General features: G+C 39.5%; 1 protein-coding gene across 4 annotated transcripts in view; it reads right to left on the reverse strand.

Moving 5' to 3' along the window:
* Nucleotides 1-722: 722 nt before the first annotated feature.
* Nucleotides 723-19,207, reverse strand: part of ube2j1 (ubiquitin-conjugating enzyme E2, J1) — a 100,744-nt gene continuing 82,259 nt past the window's right edge. For all 4 annotated transcript variants that reach the window (XM_028440178.1, XM_028440176.1, XM_028440177.1 and 1 more), the window contains 3 exons: nucleotides 17,430-17,559; nucleotides 16,123-16,251; nucleotides 723-1,317 (listed from right to left, as the gene is read on the reverse strand). In XM_028440178.1, coding sequence (XP_028295979.1) covers nucleotides 1,039-1,317; nucleotides 16,123-16,251; nucleotides 17,430-17,559 — 538 coding nt within the window. In that variant the 3' untranslated portion in view covers nucleotides 723-1,038. The remainder of the gene's footprint in view (nucleotides 1,318-16,122; nucleotides 16,252-17,429; nucleotides 17,560-19,207) is intronic.

Consider the following 19,207-nt stretch of genomic DNA (forward strand, 5'->3'; position numbering starts at 1 on the left):
GTTGTGGTATCATTTCTATAGTGACTTCTGCTAGTAGTGGGACGGGATATTGAAGGCGTTGTGTTGCCTTATGTTGTTCAGCGTTCACATTCACTGAATACTATTTGCTGATTTTGCTCATTCCTCACTTACTGCTGGAGCGCAGGGAACAAATCTGATTGTGTGCTTCAGTCAGGTCTACGCTTGACGCACGGGCTGCCCATTCTGGTCTACATACCTTTGGGCAGATACGTGGTGCGAGGCACCATGCTACTAGTCTACAGGCAGCAATAATTTACATTGGGTTTGCTTCGGGCTCAGGCCTACAATTTAGGTTAATTGGCCCGGGTCAGGTCGGGCTGGATTTTTTGGGCCCTATTTAACCTCTAGTTGTATATGATGTGTGTCTTAAAAAGAGTGGGAGGAGCTAACAGACACACTACACTGAAATGAGACAATCCTGGAGATGCTTGAACTGGATGGTAGCACTGAACTATTCATTAAATAATTGGTATAATGGTATTCTTCTTAAGAAGAGCATAAATATCTGCAGACAGAAAGAGTAGAAGTAGAAATACAACGTAAAGAATTTTGGTGTGTTCATCTTGCAGCGACTCCCTCACTTATCTCCATCAACTTGCCTAAAGCAGTAACATTAAATCCAATGGACTTCATTAAAGAAGACATTGCTTTTCTTTGAACAAAAGTTCTGTGATCAATAATTAGACAGACAACAATCAAAATTTGATTTGAAACATGAAATTCCATTTTTAATTAAATACTGGAACAAGCATTGTCCGTAAGGTAGACAACAGTTATATGAAATGGAACGTAGCATGTGTATAAGAGTATTATTGAACACAAGCGGCAAAGCTCCCTCTTCCAAAAAATCCTTATCCCAGGAGGAAGAAATTCACATTGTTTAAAAAGGTGGTGAGTGTAGGAATGACAGTTCTCTCTCTGTGGGAACTCGACCCTCAGTTGACAGGGTGGGACAATGAGCATCAGCCTTTACCTTGGTCACATTCTGCCTAGCAGAAGCACTGGTTGAACATGTGGTCAGAAATCGTAGTCAAACTTGTACTCTTGTGCCAAGTAGATTCGGCGGAAAATGAGCACAGCCAAGGCCAGAGTGAGCACCAGAATGAGGGCGGCCGAGCCCGCGTGGCTTTCATCCTGATGCTGCCGGTTTGCAGGCACAAAGGCTGCCCTGTTGGCTGCAGGCTCCCTGGGGGGCTGCTCGCCACGACGCTGGGCTCTACGTTGCCTGGGGCTGAGGGGGCGCTCAGTGGGAGCCGCAGGGGGTTGCTCTGCTCTTGAAACTGAAGGTGGTTCCGCCTGTGAAGAATGAGAGTTTTTTGTAGAGCGTTATCTGACGTATCAACAGAGAAGGGAATTACACAGCCACAGTAGAAAGAACAGGAGTAAAGATCGGATGATACATCTTGCTAGTGTTGTGTTCAAGACCGCACTATCCGAGACCAAGACTTGCCCGAGACCAGCATGCACCGAGACCAAGACAAGACCAAGACTTTCGGGAGCCGAGACCGAGTCAAGACCAAGACCGAGACAAACCGAGACCAAGACCAAGACCAAGACCATAAACATTTTTTTTTTCAATTTAAAAAAATAAATAAATAAATAAAATTATGGCAAGGTTCAACAGTTAAATAACATCTCTCTTTAATTTTAGTTTATTTTAAATACATTTGACGGACAAAAAAAAAGGTGCCTGCAAAAAATTAACTAAAATATTAAAACTACTACTGCTACTGATACATTCACAATTATTCTACATATTTGAAAACAAGATTTTTATGTCAGCTGAATGTACAGCAAGTGTTTAAAAGCATTTCTGTCAAGAAATAATGATTCTTGATTCTGATTCTTTCAGTTGTTCAGGTTTAACAGGTCACAGATTTCACAAGATAAGATTTTAGTTTGAAAAAGCCTTTACACAGGTTATTTTTATTAATTCACTTAGTTGATATAGTTTAATTTGGTTGCTGTAATATAACTGGATATTCAATTCACAAAGATTTCCAACTGTAACTGTAAAAGTGAAACTTTCTGAAATAAAACTAAAAACAAGTTGTCAGCAGTGTAAAAAACATAGAGCTACAGGTAGATGTGAAACTAAATAAAACAAACTCAAACCCTGGAAAAGTCATGTAACAAATTAATCAATAGTTATTATATATATATATATATATATATATATATATATATAATTATTATTATTCTGGATACAGTGGAAACAGAAACTATAAAAAATAATTATATTTTGAACCTGTTTATATTGTGGGGAACATATTATATACATACATGTAATTGGAGTCTAAAGTCACAAAAAAACCACCACTTTAAAAATATATAATATTATTTGAGTGCAACTCTGCGGCGATGACGCGCTGGTGACGACATAAACCAAGATGGCGGCGGCCCGGACTACAGCCGACATTATGTAATAAAGCCTTAAAAGACATAATGGATATAATGAAAAGAGTGGATGGACAGATGCATAAACATGCAGACTTTCACACGGACACACACGGACTTATTAAACACACACAAACTTATTAAACACACACGGACTTATTAAACACACACGGACCTCAGTAAACACGGTAAACGGAACAGGCTTCAACGCTCGGCTGGCACTAGGACCCAGAAGCAGAGTAAGTGCGTCCCCTATCCAGCATTCACAGGCTGTAATATCATCAGTTTATCATTTTACCAGTTGTTAGAGCTACTGTCTTTACCAGGGAGATAATATTTATTACTGGTGATTGTTTTCAGGAGTTTTACTGGGATTTTTACCGGTGATTAGTTCATTTCTCCCTTGCGCTCCGCGGTCCAAACTGACACCGGAGCCACACACGTATGAGTGTGTCACACACGTCACTCAGTCACAATAAGGAGGGTTGTGGTCATTATACGGGGTGGATTAAATAATGAATAAAGGATTGTTTTATCCCGTTCTTCTCCGTGTTATTATCACATTATAAAAATGTTTAAAAATAGCAGGAATTAGTGCTGGTCTCGAACGGTCTTGACGGAAAATCCCGAGTCCGGGCAGCCCGAGTCCGAGACAAGACCGAGTCAAAATGCTTCAGAGTCCGAGACAAGACCAAGACCTTTAAAATTTGGTCTCGAGACCAAGACCGGTCTTGACCACCACAACACTACATCTTGCTTTAATATCTCAATATCCTATCTCACGATATATCGTTGAGGGTACAATATTATTTTAATATTCTTATTAAGTTTTAAAGTTCACACACAAAGTATGTGCATGCTTATTTTTCAAATTGCAAGTTTTATGTCTTTTTCCCTTTTTCCAAAAAAATATTGCATTATATCGTTATCGCAAGCCCATTATTATACAATATTACAAACTTTGCCCCACCTCTGACTCACCAAAATGCTTCAAATTCCAGGAAACAAAAGCAAAACCACAAGTAGCAAGACTTACTGAATAACTAAACAGGGGTTGCTTCTCAGCAAACACCATATTTACCACAAAAAACTATTTTACTTTAAAAACAAATGCACAAAGTGTCAGAAATCGCACAACAAACGTGCAATACTGGCTGTTATTATTTATATGATTTAGGCACTGAAGATAAATCCATTATATGGAATGTTGAATATAAAGATGTATTTGGTAGACCAAAATAATGTTAAAATTATGTGATGAAAAGCAATGTTTTTAAAACCTATGTCAGGCGAGATTACCAAGTCTATGTCATTAAAGTGTCCAGTTTAACTTGGTCGACCCTAGGGCTGGGTATCACAAGGTACCTCGCTATACGATACATCACAATATTTGTACCCACGATAATGATATTACCACAATACAGCAATTCTGCAATAATCGATATATCGCGGGAAATTGTGTCCACGATACAATACGATATCTGTGTGTCAGAAGAAATTCAGAATTTATTGACTGAATCCATTTCACAGGCATTACAAAACATTGTCAATTAATTATATACTGCACAGTGGCTCTTCTTACCACACTGACCATAACTAGTCCAATGTCCTTGTGTTATGTTTAAGTCTTTAAGGGAAGACTGATACAAAATTGTGCAAATTAACTTTAAATCATTAAAAACTAAATGAATGCAGAAAATAGTCATTTCAGTGCTAATATTATCAACTTCTCTGTAAACATGAACACATATCAGTGCTGCTTCACAAGCAAAATTAACTTGTTTTATGAAAACTGGAAAATTTTACTACATATGAAAAATAAACATTTCAATCAGCATTATAATATAAACAACTGGGTGGTCTATGAAAACCTGGGCACACATTTTAACTTATACTTATCACCAAGTGTAAAGCTCAACTTAAACCTGCACTGCAGACTGCACATACATTTCAGTGCTAATACTAATATCAATTTGTCCTTTGTAAACTTAAAAACCTGAGAACATTTAACTTATGCTTAGTACTTAACTTGTGTAAAAAGGGGGGAAAAAGCAGTACATCAATAACGTATCGCAAGGCAAAAATATTGCGATATATCGTATCGATATTTGGGCACACCCCAAGTCTACCCTAAAATTATGACCTCATTTGTTTTGTTTAAGTGCATTGAAATGAAATAGTAGCCAATGCCAGTAGGTGGCAGTAGGCAGCACAACATAAAACTGTTAAAAATTGATGAAACTACTACATACGCTTGTCGATGTAGGACCAGTTGAAAGAAGAATTTGTCACGCATATAAAGAACAGATGACACATACTGGGATGTTTCTTAACATGTCTTCATTTCAGGGTTTTTCCAAATGCTACTACTTTTATTCTTAAAATAATTGAGAATTAGTCATGTGTGACATGGTGTGGATTCATATCTGTATTCCTGCTGCTGCTCTGTTCTATTTTTTAGTTTTCAGAGTTCAAATACCTGAGTGAGGAAGTAAAAAAAATGTTGAAATGTTAATCATATCTGTCCTTGTCATTAATTTTCCCCCCCAACCTTTCCAGCACTTAAATGTTGTTCTGTCAACAATAAAAAAAATCATTGCAGAGAGCTGAAATTTACTGTGCATTGAGAAGTGACTCAGCGTGTCTATATTTAATAGTAAAATAAAGGCAATAAAAAGCTGCGCTTCCATGACCTGTAACCTGCTTCACTCACCCTGATCACCCAAAGGCTGTAAGCAGAGGAGCAGACAATGAAGAACTTGTGGAGGAAACTGATGCAAATAAATATGCTATCTACCCTTGCTGTCATCATTTAGAGGCTTTGTGTATACACAGACTGAAGCCTTTCAGCCACAGTTGAAAGAAAGCAGCTTTGAATACGTGGAACAAATGCAGTGTAAATTACTCAGTTATTAGCTTATTCTCAGCCTGATCCTATGTGAACCCATTATTACCTCCAAACCTAATGGCCTAATGTACTACAATGGGAACCACAGTGGTAATGAAGTGTTTGTAATGCTGGCATTAACTTTTTCACATCATTGTGGTGTCTTTCTACTACACTGTCCTTAAAGTTTGAATGCAACCCCATCGGATTTTCCTGTTTTAGAGACGTTAAATGAGGTCATCCCAAAATGAATTGAAGTCCATATTACACTCAATCATTTCGATTTGGTCAACCACTCAAGGGTGAATTTGTTAGCATGATTCCTTTCAATTTCAATCTGCTCCAAATATAAGCTCCATCAGTTGTTGTGATCCTGCCAGGATCATTAGGCACCTTCGATCATGGAGAGCACATTGTGCTACAGTGTGTATGAAATGTGCCATACAAACCCATTTGCACATTCCAAGTGTTACACCCACTTGGAATGGTGATTCACGTACTCTAATACATTTCTCACGAAGACGAAGCAGATGACCAGAAATATTATAACACATCATCAGTAGGGTCAACTTAACCTACAGGGTTTCCTATTAGTCAATCCAACGCTTGGTGAATTCTGCTTCACGATGAAAGGAAGAGCAGGCATTGAAATGTCTAGGAGAAATAGTGGAGTAGAAAGTGTTTGCTTACTCACTACCATGTCGTACTTTTATTACTGTTGCTTTTTTTTTTTTTTTTTACTTTTAAAGGCTACGCTCTTTAAATTGAAATTAGCTGATGAACATCCTATTTCAACTTATTACAATATTCAACACAACATCATCTCTGGTTTCCTCTTTCGCCGGTTTCAAGTTTTTGGATTTTGAAGCTTTTCTTACATTCTAGTTTCAATCAACAGAATATTTGTACATTTTCTTAGCAGTCTAAGCAGTAATACAAATGGAATGTATCCACGTTAGTGGCAAGTAAATCTACTCAAAGGAAGCTTACATGATCACTAATTTTAAACTGTTTTCATTAAACCTAGGGAAGGACTGCTGTTTGTTGGGCTTTGTAAGCAATTGCTCTTGCTAATACACATTCCCTCATGTCTGATAAAGTAAATGGTATTGAGAGAAGAAACACTGTAATAATCAGCCGATAATTCCCCTTAGACTGACGCTGACAGAAACCAGCTCACGCTGGCCGCTGAGAAAACAATTACTGAACCACACTTCTTCCAATGACTCACTGCTTTAAAAAAACAGTGAGTTTGATGGCGGCTGATGGCGTCCTTTCTCATTGGGGGGGGACTCTACTGCTCGGCCGCTTGCTGTTGGGGCGGGCCGCTTTGGGCCGGCGTGCGGCGGGGGTCGCCCCCTGGACCGCTGGGGGGTGTGGCTGGTGCCCGGCCGCGCCTGGAGGGTGGGGGGTGCCACCGTTCTCCGTGGGGCCGGCAAGGTTTAGGGGGTGCCGCGGGGTGGATCTCGGGCTGTGCTGCTCGGCGCATCCCTGAGGCCCGCAGTGCCCATCTGCGCCATTAACCCTCTCCAGTGGCCCGCCATGTGGACGGGCCGGGCTCACACCACACAGGCATTCTAGATGAACACTTCACTTCACTTGGGGGCTGGATGGTGGTGCTTGGAGTGGAGGGTGCCGCCGCTGTGCTACTGAGTAGTGGCGTGACGGCATTCCCACCTCAAGTTGCCCTACCAATCCCTCCAATTTTAATCACACCTCAACACACCACCCCCGGAGGGTGCGACCATCACCTCCACCCTCCGGAACTATTGCACCACATACACATATATACACAAAGGTTGGATGGGGAGCACCGCTTCCCTCCATTCCCTTTATTTTAATTGCACCTCATACATTCACTAAACACACACAGGGGATAGGGAAGTGCCTCTCCATTGAGGAATGCAGGGGGCTCTCTTCGCAGGGTCTCTCCGGCGGTGTCGGCCCAGCAAGGCGTGGGGGTGCCTCTTCCCTTTGGGTGTGGCTTGGTGTTCGTCTCGTTTCCTGATTGCCTTGGAGGCGGTCCTTGCGGTGTGCGGGCCTGGGCCGTCTGTAGCGGGGTTGGGGCGGGTTTGTGTGGCGCTTCGGGATGATGCTGTTTGCTGGGCCCCTTTGGCTGGGGGCTGCTGTTCCGCACCAGGTGTGTGCCATTGGAGTGGCGGTGCGGGGCATTCCCCTTGTGGCTTGAGCTGTACGGTGCGGCCTTGCTGGACTGTGGCTGGGGTGGGGGTTCGCTCCCCGGGGGGCATGCTCTTGGGGGTTCCTGGTCCCGGGGGGTGCTCTTGGGGTCCTGTGGGCTGGGCCAGTCCTGGCAAGGGTCTTCCAGGGCAGGTGGCGCAGGCTGTGCCCTTGCATGCAGGTGGGTGAGGCGCAGGGTGGCCCCTGTTTGAGCGGTGCCCTGCGAGGCCGGGAGGCCCTTGGGAAGGGGGGGGGGACTGACTTTGGCAATAACTAAGGCGCATTACGTTGAGGGCATCAAAAAAGGTGACCTGGGGCGCTCTGGGGGGCTCAGTCGCTGTGCCTGGGGGCCGGCATGCAGCCTCCCCTTGTTGCCCTAGGCAGCCAGGGGTGTGGTCGTTGTCCCTGGGCAGGCTGCTCCCAGTGCTGCTGCTATTCCGGGTCCTTCTGGCCTGGGGTCCGGTCCCTGCTGGCTCTGGGCATGCCGGCGGGCACCCGCCAGCTGCCCATTCAGCGCGGCTCTGGCGGGGGGCTCTCTGGGCCAAGGTTGGGTGTGGGGGTGGTAAGGTGGATGTTGGTGGGGGGCCTCGAGGTTGGGGTTGGTGGCGGGGTGCGCTGGGTCCTCAGCGCCTTCTCGGGTGTGTGTGTGGGGGGCGATGGCTGCCTCTCGGCTTGGGGGCTTGGAGGCGTCTAAGGGGCTGCTCGGCCGTTTTTTTTCCGGCTGGCCTGGCTGCATCTACAGGTCCGGGGCAGCGCTCGGGTTTGCAGTAGCGGTACTTGCACATACATTGGTCTAGCATGTCTTGGACTGTGAGATAAACTGGGCTTAACCTTAAACAAGTTGATCCCAAACCCTGTTTTAGGTATTAACACTCATTCCTTACCTCTGTCCACAGCCACCACCATTATACCTAAGCTTCACGCTTGTCACTAGACTGGCTTGATTACACAACACAATAAGTACAATATGCACAACTACAACTTCACATCTCACTCTGACTTTGAAATAACCAACTCTTCCCCTCCCTTCCATTTTATACCTTGAATTTAAATAATTTAAATAAACAGGTGACTGACTATAAACAGTGAGGCCAGTGTGAAAAAGAAAAGACGTTAGAATTTTTATGATTTGACAGTTTTGCAAAAAAAAAAAAAAAATACACAGCCTTTTTGAGGGCAGTAACAATGTTTATTTTGCATGTTATAATACCGTCAGCCACTAACAGCAGTCGTCAACACACGCAGAAGTTGATCACAAGAAACGAGGAGTACCAGTAGAGTCATTACACCACCTCTGTTTTCTTTACTCACATATCATGTGCATGCTTTACGTAACATCCATTTTTTTGTTTTGATTTATTAATGTATTAAAAAAGTTTCAATTCACCAGTAATGTGACTTATTGCTCCTTTTTTGCTCAAGATCTCATTTTGAAACAGAAAAACACTGCTTGTCTGGTTTTCTAATATTTCTGTTTTGGTTTTAAGTCAGTAAAACAAAAAAATCACACTGTTTGTTATTTCGGTTTTGAAACGGAATCACCAAAAAACGAAGGATACCCGGATTCAACAAAAAATAATGCAAATGGGATTTACCTTGAGATGAATTACAGTTCTGAGTGCTAGGATAGTCACACCGAACAATCAATGTCCATTTCAGTGGCCAAATATACGCACTACCATCGCTACAGTTTTTCTTGTTGAATATTTTGGAGTCTTAAAGAAAGAGTTATTTGCTCTAAGGTATGCAGCTGCTTAACAATGTTAACAAAGAAGGCAATGGTAAGGCTGTTTTTATGGAGCCAGCATTTTGTGATTGTTTTTTTTAACAAGCTGCCAATAAAATCTTTAAAAGATAAGCATCATTTGTGCTCACACCATCAGGAATGATTCCAAAATAAAGGGTTGTTAGTCCCAAACAAACATCAAAGCCTAGAACCTCTGACTCACTGCTTTTAAGCAACAGTCTGAGTTTTTTGCTTTTTGGATGTCACATCCTACTGTGAAGGCTGATTGTTGTACAAAATCAAATCAACGTGCAATGCATATGTTTAAATACGAATGCCAAACAAACGCAGGATTCAAATTATGAACCAATAAACAACTCATTAATTTCCTAATTATTTTTTCTATAAACATTTTGCAGTTGCCTGCTTTTAGCCTCTCAAAGATCTTACAATGGGAGTTTGGTTTTAGCTCTGAAAACAGAAGGATTCGTAAGAGGTTGAACAAAATGGGGGCCCAGGCAAAAATCTCAGGGGGTTTCAAATAATTTCCTAATGGAATGGAATTTAAAACTAATTTGAAAATTGAGTCGAGCAGGGAAAGGGGGAAAACCGAATAATAAACTGTTTCCGTGCTTCCGGTGTTATCATGATTTCTTCCATCAGGTGTGTTGAAACAGAGAGGCAAAAAAAATAACTAAGAATAAAAAACAAGGATAGCTGCCCTTGAGCACTAGAATTGTAAACTCTTGACCCACAGGGTTGTATAACATCCAGAAATTATAATTTAGCAGCAAATAAACCTCACAGCTTGATAGAAATCCCACAATGTTTAAAACATCTATCTTTATATAACAGGAAAAAAGAGAAAAAATATATTATTTGATATAGTCAAACCAACTTTTTTCTTCTTCTAATTATCCAGACCTTATAATCTTTTTGGTTTCCATCATAGTGCCTTAATTTTATCTTTTCAAGACTTTTCTAGGTTTTGTAAAATTCACGAGTGCTAACTTCAATACATTAAAAGCTTTGTGTGTGTCTAACTTTCATTCATCCAAGCTGCTATTGAAGGTTTGGGTCCCTTTAAAATAAATTGAGAAAATCTCCTGTTCTGTTCTCTTACATTTAAAAGTGTGCAGCATAAATCTCTGGAGGGCAAAAAGCTGTGAACAACAAGCAGGGCTGACGGTCACAGCTTTTTCAGAGGAGATATAAATTTCACCGCATTAGATAAGGCTTAAAGGAGTCTGGAGAAAGTGGGGTAGAGGTTGTAAACATGTATATAGCCCAGTCTAACGCCTGTTTGGAATTCTGTGGGCACGTCTGTCTGACTTTTTGCTTCAACCCCCTACCATCAAACTAAATCAGCAGATGGTGAGTACTATTTTTGATATGGCCCTTCTCAGTTTATCCAAATGAAGCACTAATCTAAGTTGACCCTCTTCTCCTGCTTCAGGCTCTGTAGTTGTGTGGTTATGTGGAAACAGCTGGCGCCAAATTTCAATCCTCTTAGGCAACAAAGCTCATCCATATCATCAGAACTTGTGAAGAGAAACCATGGAAACATAGGTTTTAAGAGCTGGAACAGCCACTGTTTAGAATGAGTCTTCCTACACCAGGGCAGTGCGGCTTGGAAAGGAAACTTGGACCTCTGTTCTCCTGGTCCTGTTATGAATATTAACTAAAAATCTGTGGCAATAATAACACATAGAACTTTGGACTCAGCCATTAATACTTCTACCAAAGAGGTCATATTTCCACTGGTGTTTATTTGCTTGTTTGTCTGTTAGCAAAATTACATCAGAAGTCAGAGTTTCCCCCAGTGCTTTTTCTTGCCCCTCGCCAGGTTAAGTGTCATTTGTTTATTTATTTTAAATACAATTTTTTATGGTTCAATCGTCTTTTTCAATGTGTAAATGCTATCACTGAAGCACATTCTAGTGATGATGTATTCAATTGAATTTGTGTTTGTAAGGAACCTGTTGACACCTTACATTGGGAATTGTTTTATTTATTCATTGTTTTTATCTGTTGTAATTTGCCCCAAGCCAAATTTAAAAGATTGTAGCAACATAGAGCAAATAATTGTACAATTTGTCATCCGATTAGTCGGTTAATTGTTTCAATGATCGATGACTAGTCGACTATTAAAATAGTCGTTAATTGAAGCCCTAGACTCTACACTAGCATTGAGATGGCAGCAAGCAAAAGCAGCCAATAAATAATATAAATAGTAAATACAGTACATTGACTAAAATGAAATATCTATTATGAAAATAACTAATAGCTTTCACGTTTCTCATGTTGTAGGCTCAATCACTAAAGCCTCTGAGTTCCCTGGTTTTACCCATTGGCCATGTTTGCACTTTTTTATTTATGTCAATTTATTTTACTTTTAAATGTGACCAGCAATGGCTTGTTTTAAGATTCACTAGGATTTCACTTAAGTTAAAACTATTGATATTATTTATTTTAATTGTATTTTTGTGGGGTTTGTTAAAACTGTATTTCAAAATTGTGTATTTTGTAAGACTCTACGCTTAAGTATCGTTAAAAAATGGCTTATAATAACACATAATAGTCATAATTTCAAAATTCCTCTCAACTTTAAAAAATGTCTTTTTAACAAAAACACGATGGGCTGCCGGTGGGCTTCTCTACCACCAAGCTTAACAAGTTTTCTGGGGAAAACCCTGAGATGTACTTAACGAATTTTGACAACATTTTTAACCAAAGATAGATGCTATGGAAGTTTTTGTTACATTATCTCTCATCATTGGCAAAAGTTCAAAAATGAATGTATCTGTTCGCAATTGATCGATCTTTATGAAATCAGTTATGTCAGTTTGGTTCCTCATATGCCCCACTGAGTTTCATCTGGAATCGATCCAAATTGCACATTTCATTGCGATGATATGATTAAATTAGGGTGTCCATACATTTGGACCCACTGTATCGTACTGTAATTTGAATAAAAATTTGTTGCACGCCTTTAAAGTGTGAATGATCACGGTACCATGATCAGGATCACTGCTTGGCAGAAGTTTGTGCTTTTTTAGTGCTCTTGTTATTACATAAAATTTAATGCTGAAATGTGGGGGAAAAATCTTACTTTGTCAGATAATCTGTGATACAACACAACATTAATAACTTCCCAAAACTCCTGCACTGCAGTTCAAAAACATTATAACTCCCCTATGATTGTTTCGGATGTAGTTTTAATGTTGGGGGAAAGTGAAAAATCTTTAAAAAACATTAATAAATCATAATGCATCAACGTTTTCCTAGGGGCTTACTCCATTTAGAAGAAACAAGGGACAGTACTTCTTATGCCCCTCAAACACTTTCTGTTCTGGTAAAGATTAAAACCACAGTTTTCTTTCAGACTATCAAAAAAAAAAAAAAAAAAAAAAAAAAACAGCTTTTAAAACATGGTTGTTTTAAAACTCTTGTTCGAGCCAAGTCAACTTTCAAATGGCAGCTTTCACGTAGATACAACAAACCTAAATAACAGCACTCACACCACAGCTCAGTGCGACCACTCCAAACCTGACATGACACTTAATGATAAGTCTCAGATAAGTCTAAATACCAGAAAACCTGAAACACAAACACACACTTCAAACTCGTCTTCTCAGTATTATAAAGCAGCAAAAATAAAACGTCACAACAACAACAAACTTAGTTGTACCTCGTATTTGGGTCTTTCCCATCAGGTGACTCATAGTAATGAGCACATTATCCTCAGCTGCATCAGACTGAACATTTCCAGTCTGTCAGCTGCAGAATCCTCTGAGCCAAAGATTGGCAAGGAAAAGTCCAATAGAAGGTTGTCTGGTTTTTATTATGCAGCCAATGACAACCTTCGTTTGTAGGTTAAACATACCTGAATATGAACAATTTTGCTAGTTTACCTCAAAGGTAATAACCTAACATTCTTCTTAATTGAAGTGAGTGCAATCCTAACAATAACAGAAATGGGTTTGTTCATCAGTCATCTACACGATAAGTCAAAAATGAGAGAAACCCAACAAAAGCATTAAATATTTAGTTACAATTATCTGGAACTGAACAAAAATAAATATGGACAGCTCTAATAAATATTAATGTCTTTCTCCTTTGCTTTTTTACATCTTCCAAAGTCACAGTCATTTCATGCCTCATGAATACTCATTAGAAATTGTTTTTGTTTTATTTTCACAGAAGAAACCTGCTAACTTTTAAATCAGTAGTCTAAAATTTAGAGCTAGCTTAAAGGTTAGGGTTAAAGGTACTTTTCAGTCACTGAAAATGAACTCACTCTTACTTAATGAGGTTTGTTCTGACCTCTGACAGGTGATTGAAAAGATTTGGCACATTTACTTACTGATGTGACATCATTAAAAAGGGAAATAAAATAAACATGCTTTATTTAAACTAAAATGTAATGTTGTACAGTGGTGACGTTACTAGTTAAACTACATTTCTCAGTAATGTGGTCATAGCGTTGCTGTTTTTGACATCAAATAGCTTTTCAGTAGTTAGCTATATTTGTGGCCAAATAGTTCAGTAGCGTCCCCACGGAAGCTACATTCTCCGAGGCATTTCTCAACCTTAAACGCATCTCTACCGTTCATCCTGAGTGCGTGTCTATGAGAGTAAAAGGAAAAATGAGAAAAACAGGAGAAACCAAATAACTGTCTCTGGTGGTCAATTTAAACAGTATCGACAATTTAATAATTGTGTAGATGGTAATAGTACAGAATTGGGCAAATAAATGTTCTACTAATCACAGACCAGCACATAGATCGAAAGCAAGACAAATCTATTTCGTTAACTTAAAAGGAGATAAACAAGTTACTTTATCATTAATAAAAATGCATAACAAAGGTAGATAAGGTAAATAAAAAAAAACAATTACAAATAAAGACTGAAATACAAAGTAAAATCTAAATGATCAGAACTTGTGGTGATTATGCGAGTACGTTTTTTGTTAGTTTCTTTGAGAGAGAACAAGTTTAATAAATGATTGAACTGATCAGTTTGTCTCAGTTTGATTGATCACTAAATAGCAATGACTTGGAATGAAGTAAGTTCAATGCAAAAAAAAGAAAAAGAAAAGAAAAAAAAGGAAACTTTGATGTGGTTAAGCTACTTTGGTAATTTTGTTGTAGCTTAGCATACTAAAATTCTCTAGTGGGTAGCTTCAGTGTAGTGAAGCTTCATTTAATTGGCTAAGTGCACAATATGGCGTACAATAACTTCCTGTCACAGATTGTGAGGGCACTGACTTCCAGTCCATTGTTGTTGTTACAAAGCCAGCGAGTGGAGGGAAAAATGAGCATGTTCGGTGTCAAAAAGAGGCGATTGGTATATCAAAGAGTTGGAGGTTCAGCATTACTGTTACACTGTTGTGTACCTAGATCTACCTTTTCTTCATGGTATAATTCCTGTATTAGCTTCGACTGCTTCCCTGCTGATAATACAGCGCGTCAGCAATGGCTAGCCAAAATCCGGACAGATAACTTCACTCCAAGTAGGGACACAAGAGTGTGTAGCTGGAATTTATTACCCAGTGATATTGTGCTTACGCCAAATTGAAAACGAGGACCTGCGGAGACGATTTGAGCTGGCTCTGAGTCAAATAGAGTGGCTGCAGCCGCAGACGTGTTTTGGAGCGTTTTGCTAACTCAGATGACAAAATTCGCCATTTGACCAGGTGAGTTTGCATTTTGTATTCTGTTTTTAGTTATATTAAACGGTGCATGTAATATTCAAAGTTAAAGCTGCAGTGCGTGTGTTTTGTGAGGCACTCCATGCTCCCTCCTCCCCTCCTGAATGAAACTCGCATGCACGGGCACATTGTGGAACTGTCTGCAATGGTTTTCTCCATAGAGACTAGTAAAAAAATGGAACTTTATCTTGTGCTATTGGAAAGTTTTCTTATGATTTAGAATGAAAACACGTATCACTCACTGCTATGAGGACAGTAAGAGGCTAGTCACCACTGCTCACACAAGCAGTCGAGCTGGAGCAGATCAGAGCACACCCTCCATCCACACAGCAGTTGTTTTTATTAAGCTATATATTCCATCTGTTCCCACTCTCTGACTCGGGGCAGTCTGCGCTGACTGAAAGCCTTTCAACTAATACAATACAAAAAAAATATGCATCATATTTAGATTTTTTGTGTGACACGCATACAGCTAAATCGCTAGACAGCTCCATAAACATTCTGTGCTGCTGGCATAGAATAAACGTCATACTGTACTGTCAAAAATCCAAAGCACTTTTTTATGCACCGTCATATGGGGCACAGTGCAGCGAGAACTGTCAGGGACTCGGCCGCTCTCACACTGTCTTGTCTTTGGACCGGAAGCGTGGTGCCTCATACCGTCGAATGCGAAAGTACATTTTCGTTTGCAACAAGCCAATTAAGTTAAATAAAAAAAGCAATATCACACTTGAGATTGTGCTGTTGTGATGAAATATCAGCATTGGTGTGATTTGGTCATAGGCGCAAGGCCGTAGGCCATGCTGTAGATAATTAGATAAGTCAGAAAGCCAGTATAACCTCTCAAATTGACAGCAGGGTTACAATCAAATGCTGCAAATCCAGTGTATAATACACAAAACAGTAGATTAGGTAAGAACACATAAGCAACATCATTCCATGAGAAAATTCCTGAGACAGTAACAAAGTGGAGCAAAGGCATATTAGTTTTAGTTATACCCCGACAGGTGGCTATAATTAATTATAATCTGTCCCTGAGTTAATACAAAAGCACAATGCATCAAAGAGCGATTCATTTCCACACCCCTGATTATGAGGAGAAAGACTGAATCACAGCGCCCAGAGGACACGATATTCAGTGGGTGGTGGATGGGTTTGTCATGCCTATCCCCTTGAAGCCCATATGTATACACCACCTACCTGCTCTGCCTGAGGCCTGTCAGCATCTTCCTGGCCTGAAGCTGTGGAGGAGTCTCCCAGAGTGTGTGTTGAGGGCTCGCTTGCTGCTCCTGAGCTCTCACTGCTCTGTCTGGATAAACTGGACTCTGCCTGCAAAAAAAAACATAGCTGCATCTATGCATCCGTCAACACTGAGATTTGAGACATGTTGCTATGTGATGCATACTACAAACAACAGAAGGCCAAACATACAGGCAGTGATTGACCTGCAGTATCGACTCCTTGTAGATTAAAGTATTAATAGTAAAGTCAGATTATTGCTATGATGACACAGATTTGCCACTTCGCTACGATGTTAACAATTATTACCATTTTGGAAATCATTCTCTAGAATTCTTATCAAAGTGGGGCCACCATAATGTGTTGTCTGATCTAAGGGCCATGCTATCAAAAGGCATTAGAGTTTAAAATAATAACCAATCTGATTATTGATACAGGAAAAAACAAAGGTGCGCTGTGCTTGTGTTTTTGTTCATGTAGCAGGACATTTTTAACTAAGGCAAACCATAGAGAATGTATTGTATTACCCAACCTTTACCACAGTAGACCAACCATTCTCAGTGGGTTATAACTATGGCAGCCTCTCTGCTAGTGCTTTAAATGGGTTCAAACTGTCTCACTGGAACAGATTATTATGTCAAATCCTTCAATGTTCTATTTTGACTTTAAGATGTTGCCCGCTGCTATGTCATCCGGTGGCATGGCATACATCATCGCTAAACGACAAACAGGTTTATATTTCTATGGGTTTGAGTCTAGGCTAATTAATAGCCTCACATTTCTAAAATAGGGTTGTTGTAGGCATATTATTTTCTCTACAGCTCAACTTTTAATCGTGGCATTTTATTTACTTAATTTATTATTTTATTTGTACAGACCTACTTATTGTTTGGTTAAATTTGGAATGACTTTTTCTGTAATTATTACTTATGATTTCATATGAAAATCATATATTTGAGCTTTTATGAATCCTTAATGTGATTTTTTATAATATGTTTTTTAATGATTTTAAAATTGTTCTCAGAGTTATAAATATTAAATCGAGGATGATTTTTGAATTTAAAAAGTGAAACGATTGCCTTAAAATGCTGGTTGCATGGTGTAGCTGCCGCAAAGTGCACACAATGTTTTCTGGCAAAAGCACACGAAGACAGACAGAGAGAGAAAGATAAGGGCAGAGTGGCAGACTTGGTGGGTGCCGTCAGCAGCTTTTTTCCTCTAAGGATTGAGTGGCTGCCTGAACTGTTTGTATAACAATTGGTTTATACCTTGAAGTTGATTTGCTGAGCTAGCTCTTTAGCCTTGTGATCCTCAGCGCTGGGGTTGCTGTTGGGAGTAAGAGCCAGAAGGGCGGAGCGCATGCAGCAGCTACACGACTCACAGAAAAAGTCCTGGGACCTATGAGGAAACAGGCATTAGGGACAGTGGAGTATTTCTGATGCGTTCATGTGTAATTCAAACCCAGCAAGTTATTAATATTACAAAAGTTAGCAGAACAATCGATTTTCCAAACAAATGCTGTCCAACAGATAACATACTTTCAGGATAAGAATACCATAAACCAGGGGTTTTCCAACTTCTGGATCAGGAACCCATTTATCATCTGTTTACAGCCAACTGCAGGAAACTGCCAGATGCAGCAAGGGGGATCAAACTCATTTTAATTTAGGGGTCACATATGGACTAGGTTTAAGTGGGCCACAGATAATAGGCGAGGAAACCAGTACTTTTAATATAATTCTCGGTAATTTGTACTTCCCTGTATAAAAGATGAATAAAGTCTGTAAGGCACCGACAATAACCAAACAATAAGTGACAGGATCTTCATTTAAATCGTCTTGATGTTGTGACCAATTTTTGTTTGGTTTGAGGAAATCTAGTAGAATAATTTGAGGAAATTTGCAGGATTTTGGAAAAACAGAGATCTTTTAACAATTATGAGATTAAAAATAACAACCATTATGTGATATAAGGATGGGGAAGCAGTGAGCCCTGAAATAATTGTGCAAATTGATACAGCTACGACTGAACTAGATGGCAATTTACACAATGATTAATATTTGCACTGTCATTCTTTCTTCTGCGGGCTGAATTGGAGGCTCCAAAGGGCCGGACTTGGCTGCTGGGCCATAAGTTTGACACGTCTGGAGTAGGTTATACATTTTATAATCAACAGCGACCAGCTTCAGTGAAAACAACTTACTGTATACCATAACACTATTAAAGTAAATTTACTTAGGCACTTTACTTCAGTGTTCTTATAATTATGATGAAGAAATTTATGTTGGAGGTTTTTAATTACTTTCAACACTTAAACACCTGATAATACTGTTTTGGAGTAGTTTCTGACAAGGAGTATTTGTACTTTCACTCAAGTAATTAGGGCGAGTACTTTGTGCACCTCTGACCATGGGTTATTTTTATTTCCATAAAGGGATCAGTAACATTTTTTTGTATTTATTACATTACAATTTTAAATTTCAATCTGGACACTCAACAGCACCTGTGCAGCCAAGGCATCCAAAGTGAGTGATGTAAGAAAATAACGACTTTTTATTTAGCAGTAACTCAACGGTTAGTGGGTTTTTTTTGTGTTGTTGCTGAAAACAATATGCCATAACTTTAATCTATGAAAGCATTTTGCAGACCCCAAGGGGTCCCCAGATACTAGTTTGAGACGCAATGTCATAAACTGTACCTCCAAAGCAAATTAAGATTTACTTTGTTGTACCACAAGGATCATATTCAGATGTAACAGAAGCACAAGTGGTAACAAAACACAAAAAAGCAAAAAGAAAAAGATCAAAGATAGATGTACAAAAAAAAAAAAAAAACACACACAAAAAATGACATTGCATGTGGTAACCTGATTCTTAACCACCAAATATAGCACAAACAGATATTTGTGTATTCAGTGATATGTGCAACATTTGATTGACAGAGTAAATGTTTTAGTTTATATCCATTCGTCATTGTGTCTTCTCAAATAGATATCTATTGTGCTAAGTTTTTTTCTATAATTAGGAAGAATTCTCTGATATTCTGA

This window comes from Gouania willdenowi, chromosome 24, assembly GCF_900634775.1.
Source record: "Gouania willdenowi chromosome 24, fGouWil2.1, whole genome shotgun sequence".
In the NCBI taxonomy this organism is placed as follows: domain Eukaryota; kingdom Metazoa; phylum Chordata; class Actinopteri; order Blenniiformes; family Gobiesocidae; genus Gouania; species Gouania willdenowi.